The sequence below is a fragment of the Aspergillus caelatus genome (assembly GCF_009193585.1).
Source record: "Aspergillus caelatus strain CBS 763.97 unplaced genomic scaffold BDV27scaffold_75, whole genome shotgun sequence".
Taxonomy (NCBI): Eukaryota; Fungi; Ascomycota; class Eurotiomycetes; order Eurotiales; family Aspergillaceae; genus Aspergillus; species Aspergillus caelatus.
Genome location: NW_022475338.1, coordinates 122,163 through 149,201, shown reverse-complemented (window position 1 = coordinate 149,201; position 27,039 = coordinate 122,163). Strand labels below are relative to the sequence as shown.

Sequence of the window (27,039 nt, the reverse complement as noted above, 5' to 3'; positions counted from 1 at the left end):
AAGAGGAATATACAATTCTCTACAGCTCAAAAGGATCGAATAAGGAGCGAAAGGGAAAAGAAGAACGAGCCAGAGAAAACGGGGTGGGATCACCTAAACCAACCCCCAAAGACTCACCCCAACACTCAAAGCAACAAACCACGCCGTTAGAAACCCATCCGGACGACGCACCGACCACGTCGCCGCCGACGACGATTCACCGTCCCCCGCAACGGTGATATTTGCATTCGCAAAGCTAACCCCACACTTAGAATTAATCGATTTCGCAGAAGGGAGATATGAATGGGCAAGCGGCTGGCCACTTTTCTGCGCCCATTCGCCGAAGATATCCATGGAGGCCTGGACGCATTTGTTGCAGGTGGGATAGGGGGCGTTCGAGATTGCGCTGCCGTAGGGGATGAAGTAGACATCGTAGTCGGAAGGGTTTGAGCTGTTGGTAGCGGCGTCGACGAAGCAGTAGTCGCCTGTGCCGGGGTTCTTCAGACACGAGGCGCGGTACATGGGCTCGTAGATAATCATATCCGTGTAGGCGTCTGTCACGACTGGGTTACCGAGTTCGTAGTCCTTGCCGCAGGCGTCGGATTTGGTGATGCGCGACGCGAGGTCGGACATGAGGGACGAGCATTGGTCTACGTCGGCGGCGCAGGAGAGATCCAGGAGGTGAGAGGTTGCTGGGGCGGACTTGAGCGTCTGGAAGAAGGAGCTGGAGTCCCGCAGGAGCATAGAGACGGCGTAGCAGTTGACGAATTTGGAGTCCGAGAGGAACTTTTTGAAGAATTTCGGACAGCTGTCTGAGGTGAAGTTCGTCGAGAGGTTGGTGTCAAATGGTGTTGGGGTGTCGCTACTGCTGCTACTGCTGCTTGTCGATCTTTGGGATAATACTGGTTTTGAGCTGTTGTCGTCGTTGGTCTGCTCGTTCTCTTCCTCAGGTGCTAGGAGGATGGGCGAGTAAGCTGCATCTTCTTCAGGGCTGCTGTCGAGTTGAACAGGGTCCCATGCCGCACGTTCCTTGAGTGGAGAAGCAGATACATCTTGAAGATCGTCGCTGACGATCCCTCCGCTAAGCGGGAGATCGAGAGCGTTGGTGGAATCTAGATCTGTCCGGATGGCGGATGGGATCACGGATGCGACAACGGATGGGACCGCAATGACGGTCAGTAATAATTGGCGAAGACTGGGCAATTGAGTCCGTCGGCGAGGAGGCAGGTTGCTAATCTGCATAGTTCGGCTTTCTGACGCTCGGACAATGGCACTCAATCGGGATTTCATTGCGATGGCAGATGTTGTAAACGAATGGCTTGCCGCAAAAAGGGCATGTAAAGGAGTGTCGGTAAAAAACAGAAAAAGAGAGACGAAAGGTGAGATTATTATTATTATGAAAGGGGCATGGTAAGAACGATCACCACGGTACCTGGCCACACATCTGGTGGTTGGGAGTGAGGAAGCCAAGTAGGAGTAGTGGTGGTGTTGCAGAGAAGAAGATGAGGTTTAAAGAGAGAACTATCAAGTAAAAATCCACTCGTGCTCCCGCCCCCCAGACTTATAATTAATTACGGTTATTAAAACAACACCGACTTGACAGGTAAAAAGTGCCGACCAGGAGAAAAGGGGAATCTCAAGAATAAAGGCACAGGAAAAGAATGGTTCTGGACCCGACACTAGACGGGGGTTTATTCTTAGTAGCCTACGGCTTCCGTCATTGGGTGCTCCCCGTTGCCCTATTACTTAAATTTACATTAGATTAGGTACATACATGAAAAAATTAAGTAGGTGAAAAAATTGGGGAAAAAAAAAAAAAGAAACCAAAATAAAAGTTATAAAATCAAGAAAAGAGTCAAAAGAGAACCAAAAATTCAGAAAAGTCGAACTCAATTTCTTGCATTCCAGATACTGAGTTGTCACATCGATCATGTCAGGGTTACTAAAGTCACGGTATGCTCTGTGCCTTACCTGCCTGATTCTAGACTTGACAAGGAAAAAGAAAAAGCAAAAGGGAATCCTTGCAGGACGTGCCAAGTTTCCAACTCATTCATACTTGGTCAACAACAACAACAACAACAACAGCCACGGACGCATTTCATTCTCCGTCTGTGCCGTTCTCCACCAAATACACTCCGGGCACGGTGCAGTTCTCATCCCTATCCTATCATTGCCGGATCTGCATCTCTATACTAGTATCCTCATTCCTTTGTTTCTCCTGGACCAAACCAGCCATGCTCCACAGTTCATTCATCTCAAATTAGAAAAAGAGCGTCCATTGGGCGGTTGTCCGATGCATCCATGGCAGCAGGGAAAAGTTTTGGTCGGGTCCAGTCCGACATCCGATCGATTAGGACCACCAGGTTACCAGAGCGTTTGGAGCCCCTCCATCCATGCTCGGTTACATGACCATCTCCACGTTGATCAAACAGACTACATGCAGGAGGTGAATCCCCACTTCTATACCATGCCGTGCGAGGTCCCGTTCCGGTCGGTGTACCAGTCTACAACACTGAACCGAGTGAGAGTGGAGAAGAGCGGAGACCAGATCGGGTGGAACAGCAGGCACGCGAAACAACCAGCTACTCGGTTGCGATGGTTCGGCCCAGAGTTACCATTTTAGGTGATTACCCTCAACTGTATTTGGGTAAGGGTGGTTGTTATACAGTTCCGATCCACCAAGTTACAACAATTTTTCATGCTGACCAATACGAGGAATTATATAGAAAATGCAGTACAGTTTTCTTGTTTCGAACATATCCGGTTCCTGAAGCCTCACCAACAATGCAACCGCTTTTGAAAAAAAAAAAAAAAAAAAAAAAAACCCTGTGGCCGCGCTCCGCGGCAAATGTCATACGTATCTCGTTTCCAACGGCTAAGATCGCTACACAACAGGCCATATTCTTTACAGCGGTGCAGAACATTCCAAGGAAAGGAGTTCTCCCAGCAGAGGCAATCGTGGACGGTTAAAGCAAAAGAGCTCGGTGTACTGTTTGTTTCAGTTCCTCCTTATGACTGCAGTTACCTACCTCTCCGTCTAGTTCGGAGTACCTTCGTTCAAGAGTTGCTTGCCACTTGGCATACGGTTATCGGTCCCGTCTCCCTCACAATGAAGGAGCTTAGAGGGATATCCTGCTTCAGTACACTTTCAATGTCTGCCACACGCATTTCCTTCAAGCCGCACACCATTCGAACCAGAACTTACGAGAACCCAGCGCATAAGTGGAAGTACTATCCTCTATAGCATTCAACTGAATTAGGTCATAACCGCCCAAAGCAGAAGAACAATGCATACTTCAGTAGATGCCCGTCGGGAATGGTCCCAGACAGACCATATTCTGTGAAGCGGCTGGCCAAGTGTATCGCTCCTTCACCAAAGGTGGTCGTGGCGTACTACGGCTCTACATTCCGCTGAAGCAGTTCTTGAATGAGAGCCACATTCTGTACGTAGGGAATGATGGAATTCCAAAGAAGAGGGTGAATTAGCGGGCTACCAGGCGTAGCAACAAGGTAGACGTCGCATTCTGCCCTTTCAAGAAGCACAAGTGTCAAAGGCCACTAACGCCATGCCTGCGTCAAGGGCTACTTAAAAATTAGAACAAGGGATTGGGCACACAAAGAGTGACCTTACTAGCAGCTATGGTTAAGATCTGTTGCTCTCATTTATCAAAATTTCACATATATCTAAACGCATCCGACGTACTAAAACAAGATCAGCCCACATAGAAGGATCCATGGTAAACTGTGATATAGATAGGAGACTTTCATTTTGCACTGCACACAGTTAGTCTAGCTTCTCGGGTCTAAAGAAGCTACAGGGACTTACCAATATCATTTAAGCGAAAACATCCGGGCGACAGGCGATGTTGAGTCCAACTACCAGGCACCATATAGTTTTATACAATGTGGCAGATAAAACTATGGTCTTATCGGGGCGATAAGCATATCGGATGGAAGTCGACAACCGGAGGCACCAGCCAATCAAGGCCCAGGAAATCCATCCCACTTTCTCTATCCGACTGACTAAGAAACTTATGGATAGTGACAGGGAACTTCTTTCTGACTCTTTACGAATGATGATACTCTATCGTTGAATCCTCTTGTGCGGAGCCCCTGTCAGCTACTATCGACGGCCTGTTTCCCTGACTTCAACCGAACCCCTTGGAGTCTTTCATCTCCACTCTTTCATCATGTCCGCAGACCCTCTAGTCCCCGAGACTCGGGTCCTTGCCATTGCAAGCCATGTAAGTCGTCCTGTCAAATGCGGCCATGATCCCCATAGAAGGTCAGCCTGATTAATGCGTTACGGATAGGTTGTCTATGGGTAGGTGTCTCCGTTGTTGAGATCTGGAGATCCAATACTCTCCGGATTTGACATCACCCCGCAATGATCTACTTGGACCGATCATGACTCGATTGCTAATCTGAGAGGTTAGTTATGTCGGGAACAAAATGGCAACACTTGTCATGCAACTACTAGGCTGCGATGTTGCCGCGTTGAATACCGTCCATTTCAGTGAGTCATTTGCCCACGCCCTTACTTACTAGGCCTTAAACTGATAAGATTCCAAACAGGCAACCACACTGGCTACAGGCAATTCAAAGGCACGAGGGCAACAGCCGAACAGATTACTGAAATCTATGAGGGCTTATGCCAGAGCCATCTAACAGACTTTGACGTCATGCTGTCCGGCTATGCGCCCAGCGCCGCAGCCGTCGAGGCTGTAGGAGCTATCGGCATGGACCTGCAGCGCAAGGCTGAAAAGAACCCTGGTTCTTTCTTCTGGGGTGAGCACGGTCCACGGTGCACATCTAGCGTCCTCACTAACAACCTATAGTCCTGGACCCAGTAATGGGCGATCAGGGCCGCTTATACGTTAGCAATGACGTGGTACCGGCCTATAAGAGGATCATCCACCACGCGGACCTGATTCTCCCCAATCAGTTCGAAGCCGAGTGAGTCAGGCTAAAATGTATTGTCTCAGAGCGTAACTCATACCTCGTAGAACCCTATCCGGACTCAAAATTACCTCCCTCAGCACGCTAGCAGAAGCCATTACTGCCATCCACGCAACCTACAACGTCCCCCACATAATCATCACCTCTGTCGACCTGTCCAAATTTACCCAATCGTCCTCTCCACAAACCACCCCACCAGACAGCCTGACAGTCATCGGCTCCACAACCCGCTCGGATGGCTCCCCACGTCTCTTCCGCGTCGACGTCCCAGCCCTGGACTGCTACTTCAGCGGCACCGGCGACATGTTCGCCGCACTCATCGTCGCCCGACTCCGGGAAGCTGTCTTCGCTGCGGACCCTCAACTCCGCACGACAAAGTCCTGGGTGTCCCCCGATGATGTCGAGGCTACGGATCTCCCTCTTGCGCGAGCGACCGTCCAGGTTCTGGCGAGCATGCACGGCGTGCTCGAGAAGACGATGGAGGCGCGCGATGCGGAGCTCCGGGTGGCTGATACCCGGGGCGATGAGCTGCTTAGTGAGGAGGAGAGGCTGAAGCGGGAGCATTTGCGGAAGAGTAAAGCGGCTGAGGTGAGATTGGTGAGGAATGTGCAGTACCTTCGTGAACCGACGATGGTCTTTCAGGCACAGGAGTGGAGGAAAGAGGATTTACCGGCGGGGAGCCAATAGATCAACTTTTACTTGTGCTGTCTATGTAACGTACGATAGATAAGAACTAGATGATAAATATGTACGGCTAGCATACATACACACATACATACATACATACTCTAACCTATCCATGGGCGTTAGAAGTCTATTGATTTAATTCATTAAATCACATACTCTGTCCCAGTCTACACCACCCCAACAGCACCCCAAAGATAAAAGGGAGAATAATAGAGTAATAAGAGAAATGCAAATTCTTTTCTATATAACCAACGCCATGTATATGAAAACCCACCCCATACAGAACCTATCATATCATCATTAGTTAGTACCAGTGCTACCAAAGCCACCCGCACCACGCACACTCTCCTCCAACTCCTCCACAACCATGACCTCAGGGGTATAAATCTAGTACTACAAGTCAGCAATCGAACCAGACAGCACCCACATAATTCATAATAAACCAAAACCAAGGAAGCGGGGGGAGAAGAAGAAGAAGAAGAAGAAGAAGAGAAAACATACTCTCTCAATAATAAGCTGAGCAACCCGATCCCCAGCCTTGACGGGGAAATCAACCTCGGAGTGGTTGAACAGGAGAACCTTCACCTCCCCACGGTAATCAGCATCAATGACTCCAGCTCCGGTATCAATGAAGTGCTTCGCTGCGAGTCCGCTGCGGGGTGCGATGCGGCCGTCTATATATTTTTTTTTATCATGGATTAGCCAAACGTTCATAACATTCTTCTCCTACTCGCCCATCTCATTCAATTCCCCATCATAAACCCGGAAACAAGATAAAATAGAAGAAGAAAAAAAGAAAGAAACATACAAGTTCCCTCAGGCACAGCAATAGCAATCCCCGTATCGACCAACGCCTTCCCCCTAGCCGGAATAACCGTCTCCTTAGCAGCGTAGACATCATATCCGGCGGCGAAGGCGGAGCCACGGGTCGGGGCGCGACCGTCCTCGTTCAGCTTCTTGATGAGCAGCGGGGGCAGAGGCTGCGAGATAGAGGTAACGGGGGTATCGTTGGTCATTTGGGGCTGGTCTTCGGTGTTGGGCTTGGGGCGCTTGGCGAGAGGTGAGGTCGGGAGGGAGGGGGGTTCTCTTGTCGTTGTTTGTTGTTGTTCGGATGGGGGAGGAGTGGTCTCTTTGGTCATGGTTGTAAAGAGGTTTTTGAAGTAGTTGAGGTGGTTTGGTCGTTGCGGTGTGTGGTGGTGGATCAAGGCCGATGTGGTTATGCGCGTGTAGACGCGTAGCGCGTTTAATGGGCTTGGCGTTGGGGGCATAGTGTTTGGGTGGTTTGCATTTACTAAGTAGTTTAACCTAGGTGGTGTGTGAATAGGTAATCAGAGGGAAAAGGGTTGAAAATTTTGGAGATAGGAATAGGTGTATGGACTTTTACAAAAGATACCGTATATAAACAAATTCTAGCCAATGATATAGCCTATCTGGTAGAAGAAATAGTGCAAAGTTAAGTTTTTGGTACCTGCTATCAATGAAAATTTTACTTGGGGTCAAGCACCAGTGGAGGTTACCGACGCCCCGCAATGCCAATGAGGTAGTATCGCTGTTTAGCCTCGGTCCGTGGTCACCGACGCTCAACTGGACATTCGCAATTGATCTCCCCTGCATTTATTGCCGGACCTCCTGTCTTCAGAATGATTCCGCTAACTTCCCGGCGATCTAGTCATCTAGTTTGCAGATAACTATTAGTACCTCCCAGAAATCAATCCCTTTTGTTTGTTTTAATTACTCTAAACAGTTGGCCATGGCTGGAGCGGTGCGCCAACCAATTGATATTCCGTCCCTAGAGCGGTATCTCAATCAGAATGTACCTGAGATCCAGACACCAATAGATGTGAAACAGGTAAGCACAGTGGGACCAAATAGAGTATGGTTGATGGGCACAAGCTGACTCCCCACAGTTCTCGTTCGGACAGTCTAATCCAACTTATCTGCTGACCGGCACCAATGGAAGGCAGTACGTCCTGCGCAAGAAGCCCCCCGGCAAGCTCCTGTCCAAGACCGCGCACAAGGTCGAACGCGAATATAAGGTCATCCATGCACTAGAGCAGACGGACGTCCCGGTACCAAAGGCATACTGTCTCTGTGAGGATAGCAATGTGATTGGGACCCCGTTCTATATCATGGAGTTCTTGGACGGTCGGCTATTTACCGATCCCGCCATGCCGGGAGTTAGTGCTGAGGAAAGAAACGCATTGTATGTTTGATTATCACGCGTCATCCGAGGATGAGTTCGGATTACTAAGAACCTTGCAGGTGGAAGGCAGCGGTGCAGACCCTGGCTAAGTTTCATCGAGTCAACCCCAAGTCAGTTGGACTGGAAACTTTCGGAAAGCCGTCGGGGTACTATGATCGACAGATCTCCACCTTCTCAACGGTGTCCAAAGCGCAGTCTCAGGCGGTTGATGTTGAGACCAAGGAGCCAGTGGGGGAACTTCCGCATTTTATGGAGACGGTGCGCTTCTTCTCGAATAAGGCTACTCAGCCGAAGGATCGCGGCACGCTAGTCCATGGCGATTACAAGATCGACAACATGATTTTCCATAAGACTGAACCCCGCGTCATCGGTATCCTGGACTGGGAGATGGCTACAGTGGGGCATCCACTATCGGACTTCTGCAACCTCACAAGTCCGTACTATCTCGACGGCACCGACCACACAACCGACCAGTTCCAACCTGAACGGATACCTGGTTTGCCCAGGCGTGAAGACTGCGTGCGGTGGTATCACGAAGTGGGAGGATGGGACCCGACCCCGGACCTCCCCTGGGGAGACGCTTTCTTTGCCTGGAGGCTCTCGATTATCCTTCAAGGAGTCAAGGCTCGGTATGCACTGAGACAAGCCAGCAGTGCCAAGGCGCACGAGCATGCCAAAAAGACTACCCCGTTCGCGTTGGCCGCCTGGGAACGGGTCAAGGCCGTCCAGAACGCAATGCATCAAAAAGGCAAACTGTAGCTGTTGTGCTATCCATCCAATCTACTCCGATCGCTAGAATGAATCTACTGTGGACCCTGCTCGTAGACCTGTGGCGTGTAGGCCAACGAAGTACATGCGATAAGCAGAGGGGGATGGCTGGCGGGACCTCCTGGAGTGAGGGCTGGTCATTGGTGCATGACGGGCCTGTCGAATATTCATAGTTTGTGATCTATACCGAAACCCATACGCAAGCACGATAATGCAAGCTCAGGTAGATGACTAATAGAGTGTATTATTTCAGGAATGGCAGGCGTAGGCCCAAGCAGTTGTCGTCGTAATTGGCCGGGTTTTTACACAAATCCTTACGTTTGGAAGCATTAGGGTGTCAAGCAGATTTGTTTTCACGATCGGAAATTCGGAAGATGAACTCGTATATGCGCCAAGGGATTGGTTGGTCCAGTGAACGGTCACCAACGCAATGTCAGCAGTGAGCCGCTTGGACCATGATAATTGGGTGCGGCTCATGTGCTTTGTTTTCCTTTGTTGCCTCATGTAAGGGTTAAATAAAAATAAAAAATAAAAAGGCGGGTAAGAAAAGAAAGCATCGGGCAACTCCGGGCAGAGAAATAGACCATAGAACAACCACCACCATCACGACATTCACATCCCATACATATATCAAGGTAATAGTCTACAGCAGTACGTGCTGGGAAATCCAATTCTACCCTAAATGAACATGGCCTGCCAGCAACAGGTCCTCAGGAATAGTCATATGGGGGAGGGGGAGGAGGTGATCGACGGACAAGCGAGGGCTACCTAATTCTTGGTAACTTCTTGTCCCTCTCTCCCTCTCTCCCTCTCTCCCTCTCTCCCTCTCTCCCTCTCATTGCCTCAAAGACTCCATAATCGCAGTGGGGTTTGACCCTCCCCTTTCTGCGGCGACCAGGATCAATCTCACCCATTGGCCCACACTGTTGAACACCATCCCACTTGACAAAAATGCCCCGATCGAGGAATCCCTGCAGACTCATCGTTCGATGGCCCGAAACGGCGCCTCACCTCTAGGCGAAAGAAGATGAAAGAAATGATCGACCCGGTGCTTACCGGAAACAAACCATCCCATATGATGTCAATAACGGATCATGTTATGTGTGTCAGGAATGCTTGATAAATTAAATTTGCATATTGAAACTAAGATGGTTGGGGAAGGGATGTGACCCTGGTAAGTTTTCGTTGGTTGTATCCATTCAGATGAAAATGGGGCCCGGAGCGGGCCGCGTTTGTGCTTGCGAGAGAGAAAGAATAATAAATCAATGAATGAGTGAGGGTGAGACCTTTTTTCTTTTCACCGTTTCCAGTCATATTACCTGTCGGTAGTGCAGGCATCCGATTCCTGTGTCCGTTCAAAAACGGAGTAGTATCCGGGAGATATCATGATGGATCCCCACCTCCCGAGAAGAGGAGTGGAAGGAATGAAGGATTGTAGTTTGTTTGACTTCTTTATCCAGTTTAGAATTTAAACCCTTTTTGCCACTAGATTCAATAGTGGCCGTTGGGAGAGGAAAACATAACACATAAAACATAAAACATAAAAAACAAAAGACAAAAACAAAGAGTCTAGGCAGCATCGAATGTCAAGAGGCTGGAAGTTTTGAAAGAGGGGCTTGGGGTTCTCGGCCAATTGCCAATATTAGGGCGGAGCATCCATGGGTAAAAATGTTGGACAGAGAAAGACAACCTGACCATGTCCTGCATCCTGCTGATTGATGGATCTGCAATCAGTCAGAGGGAAGAAAGATCTGCGAAAGAGTCCCCAAAATTTTGAACCTCCGTCCACCTTTATCATTGATATCCGGAGCAATCGCAATGGGACATGAAAGATCGGAAGAGGCAAAATAAAAGGAATCGAGAATCCAACCACGCATCGCTCTGGGAAAGATATACTTCACTCGGTCGATTCCTTCTTTTATGGACCTATTCGTATTCGTGGCTTGATGCTTGTTATTATACTAGCGCTAGAATCCATCTAGACGAGAGAGAGTCAGCGACGCCCACTTGATCGCTAAAAGGTTGATTGTGCACCACCGACGTAGGACTGTCGATGCATAATGACTTCTCTGGTCACCCCAAGCCCATGAATAACTCCTACTGGCAACTTACAGAAAGTAGTGCAATCCTAAGTGGAGACCGGTTCAACGTGGGGCTACATCTCTGGTCCGATCATCTCCTGCAGAGTGACAGGCGTAGCACGAAATTGCTCCCCTCCTTTCGCTGCGTCTCTCTCTCGCCCTCTCTCCCTCTTTCTTCTGACCCTCAGTCTAACTTGGTTTCCGTACAGCCTCACACCGAACACGCGTGATTCTTCAGGACTACGCTAAATTTGCTGCAACAGTGCCCATCCCCATTTCATATCGGGATCCTGACTGGTTGCAATCAGAATCAAACGGGCAGATGGGGCCCAGTCTACGGTTCCAGGGTGCTACCGTGTAGTCGTACACTACCTACTAGTAGTCTAGTAGATTTTCTAGGCACTAAGAATAACAGAACAAGAATAATATCATGGACAAAGGGGACCTGATCATAATAATCCGAAGAGATCTCAACCCAACGTTCAGAATGATGATAATGGGCTTTGTGTCGGTCACTGATCACGGGGATTCGGGGATTCGCAGGTTAAGAATAAAGCCCTCAAGGGTCATGCCCCTTTTTACTCGGTCCTTGGTAACCTGAGTCCTGGTTCTGATTTTTTTTTTTTTTCTCTTTAATTATTTATTTAATTTTTCATTTTTTTTACCTCTAAATCATTTACCCCCTAATTATTGATTATGATTACTTCTCCTCTTTTTATTTGGATTTTTGGATTTTGGGTTTATTTTTTCCCCCGACGCACAAAACGCTTTGATCCAGTCGAGTCAGGGTTGATGACTAGTTGACCCAGGAGACTAAACTGGAATAAGTAGTTCTAAGGTTGTGTGGCGGTCAAGCCAACAAGGGAGGTTAACAGCCTTGTCGCCTCAAGACTTAGGCTATTGCGGAAGACGTATCGGAGAAATTGTGTTCTTGGGAGGGATGACTAAGGCAATAGTAGACGGTAGTAACACACAAGGATGACGAAAACTAAAATATGATGGAATAGAAAAATTAAAAAAAAAAATAAGAGAGAAAAGAAAACAGATGAGACGCGATTAGCTATGGCGAAGAATGGCCACATCAGCGATGAGGTCAGTGACCATCGATCTAGCTTTCCAGCTTGACTCACCCCCCGGGTCAATCCTCTTCAGAGGGACAACAAGCAGTGCCCAAGGTTCCATGGCGGTTCGATGCAGAGAACAGTTCAGCCTCCTCGTTTTGACCGTCGGGTCCCGCCAATCACCGTGCATCCGCGGAGAGCCTCAAAAAGTGTTTTGATTATTTAGGTTTAGTGCGATGTGGAACTGCGGCTGGTTCGGCCTCGTGGACGTGCCATGAAGAGGGCGATTGTCAGTAGGAGCCCGAGAGAATTAAAGTGGGAAAATTCAAGGGAAAAAAAAAAAAAAAAGAAAAAAGAAAGAAAGAAAGAAAGAAAGAAGCACGGATATGGTCAGATTAGAAATTCTCTCTTTTTGAATACTATTCATTTTTACTTTACTCCCCTTGAATCCGAATCTTCCATTGTACTGGATCTGAAGAACGATCGTTGATACTCCACGAAGTACTTTTTCATTCTTCAACGGGTGTCTGGTCTCAGGTCACTCAGCTTAACCTCTTGTCTGGTCTCTGAATTTCCTCCCCTGGTGCTCACCCCCACTTTTTTCTTTTTGGCGCGTCTAGAGTCAGCTTCCAGCCCGCCGTCCCCCTCCGGCCGCTTCGACCTATTTCTACTATTTATTTCTTGGAATTCAATTCCGAAATCGTCAGAGAAAGGGGACCCCTTGGACTATCCAGTCTAAAAGGTTCGAATGACGGAAAGTGGACAAATGTTGACAGACTGACAGTGCATTGCTGGTGTCTCGCTCGTTGCTTGTTCTCCACTGAAGGCCCGGGTTCCAGCTCGGCCGGTAGTGGATCTCCTTTAGATTCCTTTTCTCCTCAATGAGAAGAATCCTAGCTGACTTAACTAAGAATCCATCCTGACTGTGTCTAATTTCCCTTTTTTTTTTTTTTTTTTTTTCGTTCCCTTTCTTATTTTTATTTTATTTATTCTATTTTTCTTCTATTCTCTGCGACGACCCCCCCTTCTCGGGTTTTTACCCTCGCTGACCGCTTCGAACTAAAAAGCCAGCCTTTTGCCAGGCGGTCACTCCCGCTCCCAGTACTATTAGCTTCATTCCACCAGCCGTTTCTCGACCATCATTATAATTTTATTATAATAGTAATGCTCTCTTAATGCCATTACTATTATTGTGATCATTATTATTATCCTTCTTTTTCTTCTTATCATTATTCCTATTCGGATTACTATTATTATTGTCAATTTCCCTCCTCTTGGCTTGTCCATCTGACAATCATTGCAACCCACACGGGCGCCGCCGCTGAGATTATTATGCCTGTGCCATAAACCACTGTTGTTTTCCCTCTTCGTCCCCCCACTTGTTTCGAAGCCGGCGGCTACTACTTGAGTCGTCGCCTAGATTATCACCACCAGTTTGATCGTCGCAAATCTTGGATATTGTCCCATCCTCATTATCCCTCTCACCATTTGGTCCGCCTACTCCCCACCCACTCCTTAAGATTTGCGGTTCTCAATCTCAAGCGGACGGCGCATCATCTCCGTATCCTCAATCGTGACGTGCAAATTGTCTCCGATTGAGCCTCATCTTTAAAGCCGGCGGGTGCCTGAATTCTGCCGTGTACTCCGTGTCTTAAGTTCTTTCAGGTGAGCTTATTCTGCATCTTTAATGAGCTATCTCTTGTCCCTGTTCCTGTTCTTTTCACTTATTTGATTATTTGTTTATTTTTTTCCTTATCTACCCTGTCCACGGTAAGAGCGGCAAAGTCGGGGGCGTCTTGAGGGTGAAAAAAAATCAAGACTCCACGCACCAAAAGTGCACCTCATTCCTATTCTCTGTTAGTAGGAGGTCTCCTGCACGCACCACCGATGCCGTGGTGATTGGTCTAATATCAGGTGGTTTACCCGACATGGTAGCACTCATGGGGTCTCCATCTTTTCTGACATCGGAGCTTGATTGATCCCACAACGTCTCCAGGAGTGGGTTATTACTTATCTTATTAGTCGCCGCAACCGTAGTTGGATTGCTATTTTCTTTTTTTTCCCCCTCCCCATTTGTCCTTGTTTATTTTCTTACTTGGGTGTGGGTTTTTGCTTCCTATGGTTTTCACATGTTATAATCCATCAACATCCTTATCAGATTTCTGTTCAGCGATTCATCTCCGTCTTCTAGTCTGATACCGTTTGAAAATACTTTGCTGGGCGCGAACTAACAGGCAACAGGATATCTGGGGATCAATCGGTTGGCCAAGCGCACCCCAATTGTTTATTTCCTTTATTGTACATTCGCTGGGCGGGCAGTCAGGTTCTGAGCCGGTGTTTTAACGGGTTCAGAGCAAACGGTGATCTCAAAGGGCCAGAGTAAACTATAGAAGGTGCGGCGCGCCTGATGCGTCAAAAACCGCCGCCTCCATGACAGAATCATATGATCCCGATGAGGACCGTCGTTCTCCCGGGCTGGAGGCGACAAAGCCGGATTATAAGCCCCACAAAGATCCGACTCCTCCTTTTATAGTCAAGGAGGCCAAGGAGCCCGAAGGCGAATTTAAATATTCTTCAGGCGAGGGAACACCGGACGGTTCCCGTAAGCCTCAATCGAACCTATACAAGCCCGAAACAAACGAGGGCAACTCGGTGCTGATCAGCTATATAGACCCTAACCGACCTGATATTGCCAATTATGAGAGATCTGACCCACTTCGTCCAGAGCACCTCCGTGACATCCTCTGTGATGATCTACTGGATAAGCCTATTATTAAGCCTGAGAAGCCAAAGCTGGAGAGCCCCGTGGTGGAGCCGGCAAAGCCTAGAGAGCCTCAATCAGAGACGGATCCGAGTGAAGCAGCTAAGCGCGCTCTTGCGCTGTTAGATCTACCAAAGCCCAGTGATGACCCCTTGGAGCCTCCAGAGATCCCAGTGAAATCACACATTCCTTCTCCTGACGCGCGCGCTGGCGTGAAAACGGAAATCTTGTCTCCAAAGATTTCCCAACCACCCCCGCCTGCCCTTCCCAGTATCACGGAGAAGAAGCCGTTCAGCCCGCCTTTACGTCAATATGCAATCTCCGTACATCAGTCGCAGGATGTGTTACCCCCGTTCCACTCACCGGACAATACCACCACTCTGCCCCCCATTCAGACTGCACTACGTGGGATAGCTCATGTCAATGAACCCGCTGTACGCGTCAATGGCTCCTCTCCCTATTCTCTACCACCTGTCACAGCTAGTTCTCCACCGGGACTCAGGAGTGACCCTGTCTGGGAGCATCAACGACCGGGCCATTTCGTTCCTCCCCAGATCCCTCCTAGCCCTTACTCGCATCTGTCACCTGCGAGTACCAAAGACTTATCAGCCGTGTCATCTCCGGCAGCGCAAAGCTCGTACTGGAGACCTCAGAAATCCGACATACCTTATATTACATCCGCCTATGACATCGCACATTGTGAAGCTAAAAGCCCTGCGACGAGTTATCCAACACCCACGGACCAAACTCCAGCGGGGACGTGTGAACGGACACCATACAATCCAAGTCCGCAACACAATGGGGTTGTCACCTCGGGAGCCTACAAATGTCGGCACCCGGGGTGTACCGCTCCGCCTTTTCAAACTCAATACCTATTGAAGTAGGTCTCAGCACTTCGCCATCATATATGAATTCTAGTTATCTGTGGAAGTGCTTTCCAGAGCTCAAGCTGATACAGAACAGTTCCCATGCGAACGTTCACTCGCAAGACCGACCCCATTTCTGTCCCATTGAGGGCTGTCCTCGCGGAATCGGCGGAAAAGGGTTCAAACGCAAAAACGAGATGATACGACATGGCCTGGTCCATAATTCCCCCGGTTATGTGTGCCCGTTCTGTCCAGACCAGCAACATAAATATCCACGACCCGACAATCTCCAGCGGTAAGCTTCCCCTGGTTTGCCATGCGCAACGATGTTGAAGATGCTGACGGAATCAGGCATGTGCGGGTCCATCATGTGGACAAAAGCAAGGATGATCCCCAGCTCCGACTGGTCCTTTCGCAAAGACCAGAAGGCAGCGCGCGAGGTCGCCGCCGTCGGATCAACTCTTGATTAAATGCTTATATGAAATGCGCATCATACTTATCGACTTCTGCCTGTGAGAAGATGGCTTTCTCACTATTATCGAGAATGACGCGGTCATCTTCACGATGTTTTGCCTTCTATCCCCCCCACCTTTTTGATGTACACTGTGCATGCATTATGAATCTCTGCCATATTTCTCATACTATTCTCCTTTTTGTCTTGTCCGTTATTTACTTGTTCGAGATACCAGATGTCTAGAGTTACGAGCCACATTTATCGTTTGTCATTCGTTTCATGTCCGGATATACGCTACGTTTATGAAGAAGCGTGGGATTGTACAGGAATCAGGAATCGAGGTTGGGCGTCTAGTGAAGGGTTTTTCTTTTTTTCTTTTTTCTAAATCATATTTTTTTTTATTTTATTTCTTTCTTCCCAAAAATACGCTATGCTTCATTTTGCGTTTCAGAGATGGATTTTATTCCCATCTCTTTTCTTACGAGCACATCTAGGGAATAGCGGCGTCTTTTCGCGGAAATAGTCATGAGACTCCATTCTCTATTCTAGGAGTCAAAAGTGATAGCCAGCTGAACTAGTTGACAGAAATACACGTTTCATCGACAAAAGGAAAATCGTCCAATAATACTGGTACAGGTTCATCCATATATCCACCCCTCTTCCAACCCATCATTAAACCCAATATAAGCAACAAACCAAACAAAAAAAAAAGAAAAGAAAAGAAAAGAAAAGAAAAAAGAGAGAAAGAGAGATTATTCCCTCCTCCGATGAATCCTCCTAACATGATCCTTCATATTATCAACCCGACTAAACATCCTCTCACAACCCGGCCACTCACAACACACCACCGGATTATGTTTGGCCTCATGCCTATCCCGATCCTTCTTACTCGAGAACCCGCCCGCCATAGCCTGCGGACACCCCGGATGCCGACAAAACAGATGCTTCCGGTGCCGATTATAATGTTTCCGGAGATCGCAGCCCCGCCGAAAGATCGTCTGCGATGTGCAGCCCGGGTACGCACACCGCCAGGTCTGGTCTGCGTTTTGGATGCCGAAGTTCGTGAGGTCTTTTTGGTTGGCAGAGCCTTGCGGGGGCATGGAGAGCGAGCGTGATGATGAGGCAGAGGCGGAGACTACGGCTGCTGTGGCGGATGTTGGACTAGACAGAGGGGGGTATGTGGGTGTGGTGCTGTTGTTGTCCGGGGGGTAGTAAGGGGAAGAGGAGGATATTGAGGATGGGGTGTGCATGTATTCTGATGGCCCTCCTCCTGGGTAGTAGTCGTTTGGGTGGAGATTGCCTGTGTTGTTGTGGTTGGTTGTGGTGCTGTCGAATGAGTCGCAGGCTGAGTAATGTATCGAGGAAGTGGTGGAGGAGGAGGATGTGGAGGAGAAGTCCCCCGCGCGGCGGAATGGGGCGTACAACATGTTGTTCTCCAGTTCGGACGGTTCGCGGAGATGCACCCGTTCCATTGTGTAGGGGATTAGATCGGCCATATCAGACATATCGGGGAGGACGTAGTGTTGGAGGGTTGGTGGGGTGTAGAGGTGTTGTTGGGGTGGGTATGGGGAGCAGGCTTCTGGGGTGTATGCGGATTGACGTTTAGAGGGAAGTATAGAGATGCCGAGGCCGGTTTGTATATCTATAGCTGGGTATTCTCCCGCTGGTAGATCGAAGGTGGTTGATGGGTCCATGGTCCCATGCAATTGAGGAATTTTGATAGATTGACAATTGGGTTATGGATGTGGAGGTCTAGTTGGACTAATAACTAGTGATGTGTCTGTGTCTGTGTCTGTGTATCTAGAGTAGAAGTAGATATAGATATGAATCACAGTTCAGTTTCAAGATCCGAGATGTAGATCCAAGTCCCGGTAAGAAAGATGGCAAGCACGCAATGATATTAGAAGAATTGAAGTAAAGAAGAAAGGGGAAAAAAAGATCATAAATAATCATCCGGATTATAACAATAATAATAATGATGATGATGATTCCAACGTCTATCTCCGATCCGAAAGATGAAGAAATATATAATATCAGCTGGTGACATCAACAGGGGCCCCACGTTGTAGGGAAGACCGTTTGAGGGAGTAAGACGTGGTGGCTATGCAGTGGTTTTTTTGCGAGCTGACAGTCGAACGGGTTTAGTTGGAGGAGGGTCTAGATGAGTGGTGAGTTCGTGTCTGCAAGAGACTTTGGACCAGATATGTGTCTCGGAAGGCTGTGAGGTACATCCAATGCTTCGTTGGCGGTCCTTTTTTTTTTTATTATTTTTTTTGGTGATCGCCAGGAGGGAAAACTGTGGTTTCTTTCTCCATTTCCGAGTTGTTGTTGTGGTTGGAGTCCACGTGCCAGAAGGAAGTAAAAAAGAAAAAATAATAGAATTAATAATAATAATAATAATAATAACAATAATCATAATCATAATCATAATCAGAGACATTTTGAACCGCCTCAGGATCCTAAACTTAGACTTGGGTCATATACCGCGAACGAATGAGCAATTGGCATCTTGGGGAGAGAGAGAGGATCAGAGACAGATGTGGGAAGAGGCGGGGAGGTGTGGACTCCTACTCGATCGGTTTGGCGATGATCTGGGGCCCTGGGGGCGAGTCCGAGCTAGTCCGGAGGGACACAAGACAGTACACAGTAGTATGGAGTCGTCAAAAAAGAAATACGCAATAAAATAACAGAACAATATACTTTCTTGGGAAGGAAAGAGAAATAAATTATTCTTAGCATCTCATTCCGTTGGGTTGCCAATAAGGGCCTGAGGATCCAACCCCAATTCAGACTGACACTGGCTGTGGCTTGTGCTGATTGGCCCGCTCGGATAGAGAGGCTAGAGATCGACAACCACCCGACCACTAGTGTGTTCTTACTTCTTTGGCAACCAAAATTGTCCCACTTTCGACTTTGGCTTTTTCCCTGGTAGGGCTGAAAAACTCACGCCGAGACCACGGTTATGGTCTTTGTGACTTGACTGGATTAGGACTTCTCATTCGAGCCATCGCGCTAGTATTCCCAAGCTATGCATTACATGGTTGTGGGCTGTGACTGGTGCTGGAATGGTTGCAGAGACCTTGCATAAGTCATCCCGTGTTCGGAGGTACCTTGGAAGCTCGTCCATGGATCTATAAGCGAAGGCAAGTTAAAAGTCAAGAGCCTCAGCCCCGCCGGACTTGTCCTTGACCCAAGTCGGGATCTCCGACTCTTTGTCTTCACGGCCCATGGAAAATAGAGGACCTTTTTGCGGTTGTGCCAGCAGTTGTGCATTGGGGAACAATATGCAATTGGCATCCTCAGGCCCCCCGCGCAAGGCTGGGGCTTCAAAGCCAAAAAATGTCCCGCCGAATCGTTGGACGCCATGACCATGACCGAATCCAGTTATGTCCACCGCTCATCGGGTCCTAGCGGATAAGCCTCATTCCCACCGGTCTTGCAGCGGTTCCAACAGATATGCATAGATCCAATTCTCGTATTGGTGGATTCCCCCTGTGGAGACGCGCCATCACCCTCGCCATTGGAGGGATAAGCAAATGGTGCGCCACTACAGCTGCAAAAGAGCGGTGTCACGGTAACTACTAGTAGTTCATCAGTTGACGAGAATGTCGGTTCTGCATCTCATTCTATACAGGCGCCGGTGCAACAAACTACTACCCTTCTTGGGACGGAACGGGTCGAGTCTAGTCCGATGTTTCAGCTGACATGTCACTGAAACAGCGTTTTCTGCCCCAAAAACTTCTTCGCTTCTATCACATTCATGTCTATTCATGTCATTCACCCGAGATTAGTACAGTTCTCAGGCGCTTATCATCGTAGTTTGAAGACATTCTCTCGCCGTTAAGCGGCAAACTCAGAAGAACAACAGTCTATCAAGCAATCCAAAAATGGAAAAAAAAGAAAGAAAAAGAAAAAGAAAAAGAAAAAAGAAATATATATCATCCCTTCCAATACTACACAGCTTTAACAGCATCTCTCCACAGTCCTCTCAGACATCTTCCGTCCTCTGTACGCCGTTGGACTCGGTCAACAAAGGGGTGGTAACATCTGGATCCTGGTGCTTGGCTCCTTTATCACCTGCGTCCCTATAGAGAATGTAATGCTGGACCATGAAGAGAATATCAAAAAAGATCGAGATATTCGACAGCAGGAGCTTGATAGGATTTCCCGTGATGCCGCTCCAATCGTCCTGGAAACTCGAGTCAAGAAACAATTGGACCAAGGAGAAGACACCGCCCGCTATGTCCAGCAATATTTGACCAATATGCCACCCTTGAGTGGATTTGCGCTTATAGTTTACCCAAGCCTGCGGCACATACTTGGTGACGGTGACCAGTACTTTTACGTGGGATAGACCGTATACCTAAAATAGATAGTGTCGTGTGTTAGCAATAAGCAGGTACATCGAACTTTTTTCTGGCTGCTTACCACGTCGATCCATCCCCAGGTGGATGGATCATAGCCCCCATCGGGGCTTTTACCAAGGACGATAAAGATTAAAATAGCAACGGCCACGATAGAGCCCCAGAACAAGCCTGCGACTGGCTTACTAACTCGTTGGAAGCGCGAAACCTTAAATCCCCAGATCGCGGGCCAAAACTGCGTATAAGTTAAGGCACTGAGAATAAGAGCGTGGACCGCAAAAGCAAAGTCATTAAATCGCACGGTAGACCCTTCGGACCCGGGATGACGAGCGGCATATTGGTGACGAATCACTGGAGAGTATAGGAAGGCAGCCGTATACGCAGTGTAGTACACATATCCCAAAGTATTAATGGTGGGGAAATCAATGGCTAATCCAACTGTCGAACGTCGCTGAAAGTTGGAGATTAATTGAGGATAGAAGGACGCGGACCAACATAGCGTGCTTCGCGGGTCAGTTTTCGGGTACGTTCAATACGTCGTCCAAGCCATTTCAGAAGGTAGAGCGAACGTTAGCACAAGGTGAAGACGTACTATATCCATCCTAAGAGGCTGTACCAAAGAATGTATCAGTGTCACTGAGTCAGTAGAGCGGGGGTATTCTCCCGCCAAGGCCGTAGCCGACGTCCGCAGCACATACCGAGAAAGGGCCTTGAGGAAGATCTCTAGTTGAGACGACATGATCTCGGAACCGTGTGATTTGCACACGCTGGAAGTTTGTAAAATGAACGAGAGGAAAGACCAATGCCAAAATTCCGCCTCTTCACTTCGCCAAGCGACCGGAATCCAGAGGATCAGAACCTCCTTGCCTCGGCGATAACGGGGTGTGAGCTATCACGAACTTTGTAGTCGCTTATCAATCCAGTGGTCAAGGTAAGGTAATCGATGTTTCGCTTCGTGTCGGATCTTTCCGCCAATTCATTGAAGAGTCCGGAAATGAAGACTCCGCCAGTTGTTTTCTCGAAAACTTATTAAAAAAAAAAAAAAAAGAAAGGAAGAAATGACTATGAGACTGGACTCATGGCACTTGGAGTAGTCGTCATCGATTGGGGAGCGACTGATAAGATATGAAGGACCCGGCACCCGTGACGGCACCCGTGACGGCACGCGATACTTCCCAAAATGGCAGGCGGTCGGCGGCTGAGGATGGCTGAGGATGGCTGAGTCAGCGGCTGGTTGTCCGGGATATGCGCTGGCCCGCTAAACCCCAAACGGAAAACAGTTGATCGGAGCTGGAAGAATCCAAATGCATCTACATTCCAGCCTCCAATCTCCCCTACCGTGGCAGACAAGATCGAAACCGCGGTTGGTATGGTTCCCCTGTTTGGTCAATTAATTTGGTTTTGGACTTGAATCTAACTGTTCAGGATTCATCGCTGTTTGGCCCGGTTGTTCAACTTCTCATCCATCCTCACTTACCTCCCCCGCCTTTCTTTCGTCTTACTATCTACATCCCCATCCTGAAGCGCGTACGGTGGTAAACATCTGATCATCAGCTTCAGCAGAGCAAACCACTTCGATTTATCGTGTTCTTTGCGATCGCTCCCTACAATTCATCTGGTCACTGACGTATTGTGCTCAAATCAACATCTCTTACTGGCGCATGGTGCATTCTCTGGTGTGGGGGATCTATTAGATCTCCTTCGGGAATCTATTCCGGCATTCCAGTGTCGCAAGATCGCTATTTGAGACAGCATACTTGCATATAGTCCGAACATACAAAACTACTGGACACCATGACTGGTAACTCAGATCTTACGGCTCCCGGGAGCAGCACGTATGCCTCGGATACACTGCATGTCGGCGATGGGACATGGGACGCAGGGCGTGACACATTCCTCTTGCCAAACTTGATGGGGGTCAATTTTGACACAATGCAATACAATGGTATAGTGGAATTCTGACCTTGGGAAGCTCTCTTTCTTACATTGATGTCAGGCATGGGAAACCGATTCAAGGATATGCCCTACTATCGTACCCTAATAGTCGTACATGGTGTTATTGGGACAATCGTATTTCTAGGTCTTGTTCCAATATCTATATTGATCATTCGATACTACTCTCGATGGAATCCGTTCGTGGCATTCAAGTTGCATGCCTGGTTCCAGGTCCTAACTCTACTGCTAAGCACGGTAGTGTTCGTCTGCGGGTGGTTTGCAGTCGGCCCGGAAAGGAGCCTAACAAACCCTCACCACGGAATTGGACTGGCGATCTATGTCATGGTTGTCTTTCAGGTTATGTGGGGCTGGTTCCTTCATAAAGTAGAAAGCAAGCGGCAAAGATACCGAGTACCGTTGAAATTGGTAGTACGTTACGAAAAATATTATTGCCCCAACACTCATCTCGAGAGCTAACTTCATATCCGTCAGATCCACCGATGGATTGGCCGAGCCCTTGCTATTCTAGGACTTATCCAGATTCCCTTAGGACTCACCCTTTATGGTTCGCCAAAGTCGTTATTCATACTATATTCCGTCGCCGCTTTTGCTCTCTTGGTTACGTTTTTCGTCCTGTCGTACCTGTATGATGATGAGGGATATCCACCGGGACCCGACCTTGACAGTCGACATAGCTATGTCTCTGGGCCCCCTAGCCCCGGCCCTGCTGGTCATCGCCAGAGCAGTTTCGGACGAATGGCTGCCGCGGGAGCCGCAGGAGCAGGCCTGGCTTCACTCTTCAGGCGTCGCTCTCGGAGTAGGGGAAGGGATGGCTATGAGGACTCTCAAACGTCTTACCTTTCGGAAAAGTACTCAGATGAAGGAGCCCAGCGTAAAGGCTGGGGCAATAAACTGCTCAAGCTTGGTGCCGCGGGCGGTGGTGCCTTCCTCGCTAAGAAATTCTTCGACAGGAGAGGAAACCGAGATAATGATGCCGAATCTGGCCGGTATCGACCCGCCCATAACCGAAGTGACAGCATGACGGAGACTACAATGAGTAGGATGGAAGATGGACGACGGCCCGAACCAAGTCACAGAACCCCTCTCAACCGCCCACCCAGCCGACCCCCGAGTAGACCTCAGAGTCCCGGGTCGTCATACTACTACAATTCAACTTACTTCTCTGATAACGACCATGACCGACCTCATCGGGCCCGAAATGCTCTATTTGGTGCTGGTGCCTTTGCAGCCCTCAAAAACATGTTTACCCGTCGCAAGGCAAATGATGACGATCGTCGTGTAGAAGATATGCGCCGTCGGGAGAGAGAGGAGGAAAGGCTTGCACGAGCCGACAGCAAACGACGCTATACTGGAGATGGGTACCCACCCCGCAGACGAGCCGACTCCTTCACCGCGACTGACATCTCATCTACTGAGCTGACACGACCTCCGCGGGGGCCCTCGTACGGAGAATCAGCTTTAACTGGGGATCCGGCAATGTCCGGGGCAATCGATGGGCATCATTCTGATTTACCCCCAGGTGCGCCCACTTCGGAAATGCCAGGTCAAGCTCCCTCTCGGCTTGATCCTTCCAATATTGCGGCAGGAGCAGCTGCTGGAAGTGCCCTAGGTGCTGCCTCCAGCCATCACCGCCGAAGCAGCAGTAGACACCGGAGCAGCAGCAGACACCGGAGCAGCAGTAGACACAGAGATGACCAGACGAGCTCCCCTCCAGTATCGGTGAAAGTCAAAATGCACAACGATGGCCGGCATGTCACGCTCAGAAGGTTAACCGAGGAAGAGGCAGCCGCAAGTCGCGAAGCAAGACGTAGGGAACGGAGAAACTCTCGTCGTCGCGCCGGAAGTGCAAGCTCCCTGTCAGGCAACGAAGGTAACTACGACCGGTGGCGCCGCGTTGAGGAATTAGAGCGTCAACAGCACGAACGAATCCAGCGAGAGCAGGAAGCTGCCGCCGCCGCCGCCGCAGCTGGAATGTCCACAGCCCCATCTGGGAGCGTGCCTCCTCCACCTATTCCCCCGCCCCAGAACATGAGCCATATGTCCCCCCCTCCCCCGCCACATGCACCTTCCAGTCTGCCGTATGGCCCAGGGAGCATCACATCCCCTGGTACATTCACCGGGACAGAAGCAAGCGGAGACTACGCAAGCAATCGGCGACGAAGACGAGCGGAACGAGCTCGCGCCCGACAAGAAAGACAACACAGTGTAGAATTCACTTGACGGATGTGACATGTCTTCGGCGGGCAATTGTTTTCCCCCTTGAACCTCTCTTCACATGTATAGATGCTTACTTGATTTCGATGTCGTATACTTCGCCCCTGTTGTGGTTTCTCTCTTTTGTTCTTCATGTTATTTACGATCTACCCCTTGATATCGACACGATGGAATGGCAACTTAATGATGCATGCAAACGTTGATTCTGTCTAGTCCTTCTTTTAGCCCTAGGTACCACAAGTCAGAAGAGTTAGAGAAACACTCTTCACTGCTTATGATAACCAAACGGGCCCTGAACAGAGATATAAAATCATGGACAGGAAAATTCTACGCCGAAATATACGTACGTACCTCAAGTACAGGACGAGGAAATGGATATGGCTATGGATATGGGTTCTGGATGGGAGGGATATGTGGATTCAGTACATGGCGTTTTTCTTTTATACATCTTTGTGGCTTTTCTCATCTGTCTACCAGTTGCTTTTCTTTCCCTGTCATGATCTGTTGTTATGTATTCACCTTCACATTGGACCTTAGCTTTCTAATAGGTTCGTTCCGTGCATGTCATTCCTTTAACACCACGGTTGCCTTTTAAACTGTATTCACACTTCAACGGAGTCGATGACTATTATTGTAGAAAAGTATTATCTGTATGGCACGTGTGATATCCGACCTGAGTATCTCGGAAGAGAACCATCTTCTCGGATGACCTTAAAACAAGGATTAATACAAGCTGAACCACATGATTACCGCCCAGAACAAAGAATAACATGAGAAAGCAACTCCAAGAAAGGTTAATAAGACAGACTAAAAGAAAAGATTGTCGCCCAGAATAAGGAGTAACATAGCATGAGAAAGCAACTCAAACTTGGGTAAGTCAGGAAGTCGTGTCGTCGTCCGAGCTTGAATCCTGAGGGAAAGAGGTGTCTGGGTTCTGTACCAGCTTCACTTTGGCCTTTGGGCACATTCTTAGGGGCTTCGAAAGGAGCTGACTGAATCCTTGGGCTCGCACATGTCTCGCACCGTCAACGGAGCGCCCTGAAGCAGGTGTTGGAAGCGGAGAACGTGGTGTTGGGTCCTTATGCGATTGTATCTGTGTGTTGAATTTGACATGGTCTATGCTAATATGTGCTACATACTGTCAGTGGAAAGATATTATGGTGAATAGGTGACTAAATTGAGTAAGAACAAGTGCTCTGATTAGATGATGCATAGCTATAGTTCAGTAAAGGTGGGAAGAAAAAAGTGCGTAAATTATGAAGTGCAGGAGTCGTAACTGCGTTGGAAGGAAAGTGTGCAGCAAAGTCTGCAACCCAGAAAAGTGCAAAGAATACGCTTCCTAAACAGGCAAAACAATAGTAAAGATGCCATCGAAGCACGTGTTTGAGAGGTCAATAAAGAATAATAATTGGTTATAGTTCTACACGTTCAAGGCTGGAATCGCGAGTGGATATGTACATCAGGTAATTTATTTGAGGTGAGCCTGGAGGGTCTCGAGCACCTATACCAAAATATTAGCTGACCGCTCATTTCGTTTCTACCAAGGAAACATGGATTCTACTTACCTCGAGCTCAATCTTAGCCTCAGCGATATCCTGCTCACTGCCGCTGCCGCTGGCAATCTTCTGGGCCTCGGCGATCTGGTTCTTGACGGCCTGTGTCGGAGAAAAAAAAAGGTTCGTTAGTACGTATCTCAGGATACATGTCGAGATTCGGGACGTACGTCGGAGCTGAAGTCCTCAAGAGGGAAACCCTCGACAGCGTTAATGCTCAACTGGGAGTCGGGCTGGACAACGGCGAATCCACCGGAGACTGTAGGAGCACGAGTTATGCATGTCAGCGTTGTTCAATATTGCATTGATGTAGTCGCATAGACCAGTCCTGGCTCGCGGCGCGATGTTAACATGGGCGGTCGGACGTACGGAAGAACTTCTTGGTAGCACCACCCTCCTCAACGACCTCAACAAGACCGGGCTTGAGCTGCTCAATGGAGGGAACGTGGTTGGCGAGAACACCCATCTCTCCGGACTCGGCGGGAATGTTGACCTGGACACTAAATGGTAAAGATCGTAAGTACGGCTATGAACGAGGCAGGGCCGACCCTCAACTCTCGGTAGGTCGGGATTCGGAACAAACGTACACGCCGGTGGACTTGAAGATAGTCTATAAAGTAGAAAATGGTCAGTTAAGGTAACATATAGGTGTGCAAAGAGGGAACAACGGGATCGAGCGTACCTGGTGAGGAAGGGCCAGGGAAAGCTTGATCTTGTCGTTCACGGCCTCGGCGTAACCTCTGCGCTGGAGAGGAACGCGGAAGGCAGAGGGACGGGCCCGGAGGGCAGAGCGAGCGAAGCGGAGAGAGCTCATCTTGCAATGGATGGGGAGGAGACGACGGTGATAGTATCCCTCTTGGACCTGTGTTTGAGTTGCAAAGGTCGAAGTCGGATGCCGGTTGTTCCCTAGCGGCTCTTGCCCGGTCACGTGGCGGACATTCCGAATTCCCAGCCAGTCTTTTCTACAACTCTTCCTATCAACCATCAACAGACAATGTCGGCTACATGAATTACTAGCCATTTGCTATTGTTCGTTCTTCCCTGAATTTTTTTCTCTTATATTTTCTATGTGATGTTGTGTTACGTGCGGACGCGTGACTGCAATCTATACAATTTTGCTCTAATAGGGAACC

At 48.7% G+C, this 27,039-nt stretch overlaps 10 protein-coding genes across 10 annotated transcripts; 5 read left to right on the top strand and 5 right to left on the bottom strand.

Moving 5' to 3' along the window:
* BDV27DRAFT_127472 (uncharacterized protein) lies at window positions 1-1,588 on the bottom strand. Its single transcript, XM_032066773.1, has one exon. The coding sequence runs from the start codon at window positions 1,267-1,269 to the stop codon at window positions 94-96; it is 1,176 nt and encodes a 391-aa protein (XP_031928214.1). The 5' UTR covers window positions 1,270-1,588; the 3' UTR covers window positions 1-93.
* A 228-nt stretch (window positions 1,589-1,816) lies between these two features.
* Window positions 1,817-2,716, top strand: BDV27DRAFT_127471 (uncharacterized protein). The gene has a single exon (XM_032066772.1). It carries the CDS (start codon window positions 1,910-1,912, stop codon window positions 2,600-2,602), a length of 693 nt encoding a protein of 230 aa, XP_031928213.1. The 5' UTR covers window positions 1,817-1,909; the 3' UTR covers window positions 2,603-2,716.
* A 1,322-nt stretch (window positions 2,717-4,038) lies between these two features.
* On the top strand, window positions 4,039-5,755 carry BDV27DRAFT_127460 (pyridoxal kinase). The gene is made up of 6 exons (XM_032066771.1): window positions 4,039-4,223; window positions 4,293-4,303; window positions 4,416-4,495; window positions 4,555-4,767; window positions 4,818-4,935; window positions 4,986-5,755. Exons 1-6 carry the CDS (start codon window positions 4,170-4,172, stop codon window positions 5,623-5,625), a joined length of 1,116 nt encoding a protein of 371 aa, XP_031928212.1. The 5' UTR covers window positions 4,039-4,169; the 3' UTR covers window positions 5,626-5,755.
* A 7-nt stretch (window positions 5,756-5,762) lies between these two features.
* BDV27DRAFT_127459 (dUTPase-like protein) lies at window positions 5,763-6,862 on the bottom strand. The gene is made up of 3 exons (XM_032066770.1): window positions 6,434-6,862; window positions 6,127-6,299; window positions 5,763-6,012 (listed from the first exon to the last, which is right to left on the bottom strand). Exons 1-3 carry the CDS (start codon window positions 6,762-6,764, stop codon window positions 5,926-5,928), a joined length of 591 nt encoding a protein of 196 aa, XP_031928211.1. The 5' UTR covers window positions 6,765-6,862; the 3' UTR covers window positions 5,763-5,925.
* Window positions 6,863-7,064: 202 nt separating this feature from the next.
* On the top strand, window positions 7,065-8,894 carry BDV27DRAFT_127456 (phosphotransferase family protein). The gene is made up of 3 exons (XM_032066769.1): window positions 7,065-7,474; window positions 7,533-7,828; window positions 7,888-8,894. Exons 1-3 carry the CDS (start codon window positions 7,376-7,378, stop codon window positions 8,585-8,587), a joined length of 1,095 nt encoding a protein of 364 aa, XP_031928210.1. The 5' UTR covers window positions 7,065-7,375; the 3' UTR covers window positions 8,588-8,894.
* A 4,527-nt stretch (window positions 8,895-13,421) lies between these two features.
* BDV27DRAFT_107632 (uncharacterized protein) lies at window positions 13,422-16,201 on the top strand. The gene is made up of 3 exons (XM_032064447.1): window positions 13,422-15,379; window positions 15,463-15,660; window positions 15,717-16,201. Exons 1-3 carry the CDS (start codon window positions 14,169-14,171, stop codon window positions 15,829-15,831), a joined length of 1,524 nt encoding a protein of 507 aa, XP_031928209.1. The 5' UTR covers window positions 13,422-14,168; the 3' UTR covers window positions 15,832-16,201.
* Window positions 16,202-16,516: 315 nt separating this feature from the next.
* On the bottom strand, window positions 16,517-17,364 carry BDV27DRAFT_127452 (putative C2H2 transcription factor). Its single transcript, XM_032066768.1, has one exon. The coding sequence runs from the start codon at window positions 17,322-17,324 to the stop codon at window positions 16,572-16,574; it is 753 nt and encodes a 250-aa protein (XP_031928208.1). The 5' UTR covers window positions 17,325-17,364; the 3' UTR covers window positions 16,517-16,571.
* A 2,300-nt stretch (window positions 17,365-19,664) lies between these two features.
* BDV27DRAFT_127448 (putative L-cystine transporter) lies at window positions 19,665-21,259 on the bottom strand. Its single transcript, XM_032066767.1, has 4 exons — window positions 20,882-21,259; window positions 20,776-20,793; window positions 20,248-20,686; window positions 19,665-20,182 (listed from the first exon to the last, which is right to left on the bottom strand). Exons 1-4 carry the CDS (start codon window positions 20,920-20,922, stop codon window positions 19,808-19,810), a joined length of 873 nt encoding a protein of 290 aa, XP_031928207.1. The 5' UTR covers window positions 20,923-21,259; the 3' UTR covers window positions 19,665-19,807.
* Window positions 21,260-21,854: 595 nt separating this feature from the next.
* BDV27DRAFT_107602 (uncharacterized protein) lies at window positions 21,855-24,451 on the top strand. Its single transcript, XM_032064446.1, has 3 exons — window positions 21,855-22,128; window positions 22,180-22,547; window positions 22,611-24,451. The coding sequence occupies exons 1-3, from the start codon at window positions 21,978-21,980 to the stop codon at window positions 24,357-24,359; spliced, it is 2,268 nt and encodes a 755-aa protein (XP_031928206.1). The 5' UTR covers window positions 21,855-21,977; the 3' UTR covers window positions 24,360-24,451.
* A 1,079-nt stretch (window positions 24,452-25,530) lies between these two features.
* Window positions 25,531-26,760, bottom strand: BDV27DRAFT_127446 (F1F0 ATP synthase subunit delta). The gene is made up of 6 exons (XM_032066766.1): window positions 26,589-26,760; window positions 26,494-26,516; window positions 26,276-26,406; window positions 26,077-26,165; window positions 25,919-26,008; window positions 25,531-25,854 (listed from the first exon to the last, which is right to left on the bottom strand). The coding sequence occupies exons 1-6, from the start codon at window positions 26,718-26,720 to the stop codon at window positions 25,822-25,824; spliced, it is 498 nt and encodes a 165-aa protein (XP_031928205.1). The 5' UTR covers window positions 26,721-26,760; the 3' UTR covers window positions 25,531-25,821.
* Window positions 26,761-27,039: the final 279 nt, after the last annotated feature.